At 45.1% G+C, this 6000-nt stretch overlaps 1 protein-coding gene and 1 long non-coding RNA gene across 2 annotated transcripts; both read right to left on the reverse strand.

Annotated features, from left to right (window-relative positions):
- Positions 1 to 1443: 1443 nt before the first annotated feature.
- LOC141021387 (uncharacterized) lies at positions 1444 to 3224 on the reverse strand. The gene is made up of 4 exons (XR_012182594.1): positions 2607 to 3224; positions 2375 to 2478; positions 2148 to 2219; positions 1444 to 2048 (listed from the first exon to the last, which is right to left on the reverse strand). It is a non-coding gene; the product is annotated as an uncharacterized lncRNA (long non-coding RNA).
- Positions 3225 to 3836: 612 nt separating this feature from the next.
- Positions 3837 to 5546, reverse strand: LOC109772157 (uncharacterized). Its single transcript, XM_020330851.4, has 3 exons — positions 5246 to 5546; positions 4622 to 4792; positions 3837 to 4270 (listed from the first exon to the last, which is right to left on the reverse strand). Exons 1-3 carry the CDS (start codon positions 5444 to 5446, stop codon positions 4187 to 4189), a joined length of 456 nt encoding a protein of 151 aa, XP_020186440.1. The 5' UTR covers positions 5447 to 5546; the 3' UTR covers positions 3837 to 4186.
- Between the last annotated feature and the right edge of the window lie 454 nt (positions 5547 to 6000).

Raw genomic sequence — 6000 nt, forward strand, 5'->3', positions numbered from 1 at the left:
ACCTTCAGGAGCAGGGGGCTGCTACAAGATAGCATCAACACCAGTGTCGAAGAGCAAGTGGCCATGTTCCTCCATGTTGTTGGCCATAACCAGAGGTTCAGGGTCATTCACAACACGTTCAGGAGATCAATGGAGACCATCTCTAGGTACTTCAAGCAAGTGCTTTATGCTATTGGGGAGCTTAGAGGAGAGATGATTAGGAGACCATCTGGTCAGACTCCACCCAAGATTCGCGGAAGCCCAAGATGGTATCCATACTTCAAGGTGAGCATTGACAATATATACTTTTCATGGCTTGATATGCTTGTATTGTTTAAGTTGAGCACTAACACAGACTTGTGATGCCATTTTCAGGATTGCATTGGGGCAATAGATGGTACTCATGTCACTGCCAGAGTTCCTAGGTCACAGTCTGCAGCATACAGGGGGAGGAAGCACTACACAAGTCAGAATGTGCTTGCTGCTATTGACTTTGATCTGAAGTTCACATATGTGTTGGCTGGCTGGGAGGGGTCGGCGCATGATGCTAAAATTCTCACTGACAGCATGAGTCGACCTGATGGGATCAACATCCCCGACGGCAAGTTCTACCTTGGAGATGCTGGCTATGCATGTCGGCCGGGTATTCTTCCACCCTTCAGGAAAACAAGGTACCATCTCAACGAGTTCTTTGGTAGGAACTATCCTAGGACTGCACAGGAGCTGTTTAATCTCAGACACTCCAGCCTTAGAGTAACTGTTGAGAGGGCATTTGAAGCTCTGAAGAATAGGTTTAAGATCCTGGATCAGAAGCCATTCCACCCATACTCCACTCAGGTTAAGCTAGTTCTTGCTTGTTGCATTCTGCATAACTGGATCCTCCAGTGGGGCTTTGATGAACACGTGCCTGAGGAGGAAGATGTCGAGCCTGACGATGTTGTTAGCTCCGGCCATGGTGTGGAGGCATTTGATAATGACGCTTGGAAGAACAAAAGGTTGGAGTGGGCAGAGGCGATGTGGCTTAACAGAGGTCAGTGCAGGATTTGAAGAAGATGGAAGAAGAACAAGAAGCAACAGCAGTAGCAGAAGCAGAAGCAGAAGCAGAGGAGAGGAAGAGGCAGATCTGGTAGCACCGATAAACTATCCCTATTTAGCCAATGGCTCTTAATAATTTGAACTGTCATTTGTTTAAGTAGATGCCACTACATGTTTAGATTCTGTGTGATAAGCTCACCACTAGTTAGAAGTGGTGACAACACCTTATGCAGGTTGCAACCAAACACCATGTCATATGTACGCCTAATGCAATGCGGACAACCAAACGCCGGGTCGAAAATGGTTGTCTCATGCAACTAAGGGCATGCAGGCAACCAAACTATGTGCATCTGGTTTTTTTTGGCCTGCATCCCCTTAAACTGGCTCAATAGAGCCAGGCTCGCCGGGCCAGGCTGGATCGGCAATGTAACCAAACACGCCTCATAAGTGGCGGTCCATGCTGCTTGCCATGGCGACGTTACAACCATCCTCCCAAAAGGCTGCTCAAACGAGACACATGTGCTCCTCTCTTCCTTTCCTATGACAACGCTTATCCTCTGCAGGAAGCAATACCAGTTTCAGGTAACATAGTACTCGTACAGACAGACTTCACGCTGAAGCCACAGGCCAGCATCGGCATCTTGATTCTCGACGATGTCATCAGCATTTCAATCTTATGTTTGAGTTCTCCCGCTAGGATGGTTCTCTCCTAATTTTATCCCCAGCTGCTTCACAAGGAAGCCGATCGTAACATCCCCACGGCCGCGCATAAACTTCCTCACCGACAATGATGCTGTCGCCCGTAATGACAACGAACGTTCAGCCATCAGAAAACTGCAGAGCACATTCTCCTGCACACGAATGGAACGGCTAGACGAGCACGCAAGACGTTGCTGTCTCCTAGAGGCCGTGCCCCTGTCGACGGATGGCGCACCCGACGAAGGATTGATTCTCGTACCGGACGAACATGAACGGTCAGGAGCCACTGTGGAAAGGGATCTTGTAATGGTGCTAAAGACATCGGCCACACATACCTGCAGCAAATCTTCCAGTAGCATTCAGGATATCCATCAAACTGTTGTCCGTATTGGCTATGGAGGTGCTAAGGCCAGGACTGGTTGATCAGGACGTACCTAGCATTACCAAATACCAAATGATGGATGGACGGCTGCTTCTACCATGTCTACAAGCTACTCCCTCCCTTCCTAAATATTTGTCTTTTTAGATATTTCAACAAGTGACTACATACGGAGAAAAATGAGTGAATCTACACTCTAAAATATGTCTATATACATCCGTATGGGGTAGTTCATTTGAAATCTCTAGAAATACTTATATTTAGGAACGGATGGAGTATTACATTGCTTCATCAGCCATCAGGGACAGGGAGCACCCTGCATAGCAACAGATGTTGTGGCGCCAGCGAGACCATAGATGACCAGCGATAGTAAGAGACAAGCTTAACTGTGATGCCACAAATTTACCATGGGAGAAATGAAAAAAAAAGGTCCTTCATACTACTACGGCAGTTTGAATGCCATCCTCGTGAAATAAAGCAAGCAATTCTTAGATGTGCGCTTATTCATACTTACCGTACAATTTATGACACTTGTGATGGATCTCACCTCCAGGGGCACCCGGCGGGTGTATCAGTTACAGTTATTAGTAATTGAGCTGAAGTGACAAAACATAATTGACAGTGTACTGACCAAATGGTCAACTTATGGCCAAAATCTTGGCATAGCATTAGAACAGACGAATTCATAAGCTGACACTGATTACCGTACAACAAACACTCTGTGTCAGAAATTTCCCACCAAATCAGGGTTTGGTTTGTTCTCAACACTTGGTCCGCTGAGGATAAAAACACCAAGAATGATCAGACTGGCACTTGCAAACCACTGTATGGATACAGCTCCAAGGCACATTTTCTAACCCCGCAAAAAAGGGCAAATTTTCTAAGAAAAGTCTCTCAAGTCAAATTTTCTCAGAAAAAAGCTTCCAGGTCAAAAAAACAAGTGCAGCGAAGTAAAAAAAAAAACAGTTTCCAAAATTTCACAAAACTAAATAACTAACCCAGTACAAAATTCAGCAACATTTATCTTAAAAGTCAGCGCTATAAAAAAAAATAAGAACTACAAAATTAAGCAAAAGCAAGCCATCAAATTTATCTTTACTGTCAGCAATGAATACTCATTATGCTATGGATATTACCACTCTTACCAGGAAGCAAGTTGCTGAAAAAACTAAAAAAACTGCCAATTTTGACCAATGCCATACATGGTATTTTGACCACACATGAACTTCCTCACTGACATTGATGCTGTCGCTCGTACTGATGACAAAACTTCACCTATCAGCAAACTGCGGAACACATTCTCCTGTAGATGAATGGAACGGCTAAACGAACACACAAGATGTTGATACCAAAAAAATATATGTTGCTGTCTCAGGGAGGCCGCAGCGAATGCAAAGCTGCCATCGACGGTGTACCTGATGAATGATTCTCGTACCGGAGCAACATGAACAGTCCGTCAGGAGACACTGTGGAAAGGGATCTTGCAATGCTAAAGACACATGCTAACACATCGGGCACAGCAACTGAAAAGCTAATTGTCTTTACAGCAGTACCTACAGCAGTTTTCCCAGATTTGAAATAGCATCCAGAATATCTATCAACCTGTTGTTCGTATTGGCTATGGCTGATCAGGACGTACCTAGCAAATGATGGATGGATGGCTGCTTTTACCATAAACTTGTATTGTTTCATCATGGAAAACCCTACACAGCATCAGATGTGACGGCGCCAGCTAGACAATAGATAAACTAGAAATAGTATGTGATCAGCTTAATTGTGATGTCACAAAATTACAACAAGAGAAATGCAAAATATAGATCCACCGACAATGCTACAGCAGTTTGAAATGCCCTCCCCGTGGAAAAAACCAAAGCAAGCAACTCCTACATCGTGTGCTCACTTACCTACAAATTACAAATTGGGTGCTGGATCTCAAACCGTACTAGTGTACATGATAGTGGATGAGCTGAGACCAAATGCACACATTATTTTCGGATGTTTAGCATTGCATCAGGACGAGCAAACATCCACTGGAAATAGTGGCATAAGCTCAAAAATTTATGCCCCAGCTAACAGACTTGTAGCAACTCCCAATCAATCAGAGTTCACTTTCTCCTCAATGCTTGATTTGCTGAGGATGAACACACCAAGAATGATCAGACTGGCACCTGCAAACCACTGTATGGACATAGCTCCAAGTTAAAAGGCTGGGTGCAGTTAAGTGAGAAAACAAGTCCAAAAATGAGCAAAATTAAGTAACCGAATCTGTCAAAATTTAGCAGCATTTATGTATGTAGTCAGTAAGAACTACTCCATGATGAAGCAAAATTAGGTCATCAATGCTGGATTTTTCTTTGTGTTATGGAACTCCTAACTCCTATTGAGCAAGAAGCAAGTTGTTCAACAAACTTAAGAAAATGCTAATTTTGACGGAGATAACAAACCAACGAAAATATAATTAAAAGCTTCCTTTAACATGCACTACTGCCGTTACAGAAATGAGAAAATGCAAAATTGTTAAACTACTACCTTGGAAGGCAGAGGCTCCTGAAACAGGAAATACCCTGCAAGACCTGACGAGATGAAGTTGGCGGCGAAGTTGGTGACCGTTGCCTGGAGGGACGACAAAGCTTTGAGGCTGTTCACGTAGCACCCCCACATTGTCACGTTGAAAAGTATCACCATGCCGTATTTCAGCAACTGAGCAAGGCAAGATCATAGTCAGTGACAGTCATTGTCAGACCTGTGTTCCGAAGCAGGGGAAATTTTGTCAAAAAATTCAAGCAGGCAGCACTGATCTCAATCTAGGAGAAATTGAACCCTTTAAGTGCTGATCCCAAGCTACTGTACCCTTCATGTTATGCTAGTCAACACTGATGAGTGTTCTCTTCATTTCTTGAGAGACAGGGAGTAATTTCACCATGAAATAAATCGCGATTTCAACTCGAATTCAGTCTTGCTTCTACCAGTTATAAGGTCACAGGCCTACATCCGCTATCGAATTCGCTAACTGAGTAACGCGGCACAGCCATTTCGGAGATTCATGTACCATCCGGGAGGCTGGAGCAACCTAAATTAAGGGGGCTGCAGACTCGCAGGTAAGGCGAGAAGAAGTTCAGATCGGAGAGAAAGGAGAGAGGGTTGGTTCGGTACCGTGGGAGCGAAGAACTTGGCGGAGATGGCGGCGAGCGCGGCGTTGAGGCCCGCCGCGAGGGCCCAGGCGTATCCGCCTCCGCTCGCCATCGGAGCTCGTCTCGCGCTCGCCGGAGATCCACTCCCCACGCTGCAGTAAACTAGCGAAGTGGTCGCCGATGCACGGAAGGGAAAGGCCGGCCACAGCCCTGACGTGCACATGGGCCCACAAGGCTTATCTAAACATTTCAATCGTTCTAACGCGACCAGGCCTTCTCGCAGCAATTACATGGGCTATTGGCCGGAGTTTAGTACGTTGCCCATCTCGTACACAGCGCAAATAGGACATTCAATAGGGAATATAGCCCATGAGGGAATTTTTCAAAGCCTGCAAGCCACTCATATATTTATTGAAATCACTAATTGAGGAGTACTCATTGCAAATGTCACTCCCACCTCCTCAGGTTGTGACAAGTGGCGCATTGCATGTGCGCCACTTGTTGCAACCTGCGAGTTTTCCCTTTTTTCGTAGATCCGTTTATTCAAAACGTTTTATCTCTTAAACCGTGCGTCCAAATCTCGAACCGTTTTCACCGTTGGAATCCTCGCGTCAAGATCTTTAAAACTAGATCCCATGTTGATAGATTTTGAGAATTTTTTTTCACGAAAAAACCGGACGAAAAAAATCGGATGAAAAAACCGAACCAGGAGCACGGGTTTTTTCCCTTTTCAAAAGAGGTACGCCCGCGCCTCTCGCGAAATCACAACCGTGCCTC

This window comes from Aegilops tauschii, chromosome 4 (assembly GCF_002575655.3).
Source record: "Aegilops tauschii subsp. strangulata cultivar AL8/78 chromosome 4, Aet v6.0, whole genome shotgun sequence".
In the NCBI taxonomy this organism is placed as follows: domain Eukaryota; kingdom Viridiplantae; phylum Streptophyta; class Magnoliopsida; order Poales; family Poaceae; genus Aegilops; species Aegilops tauschii.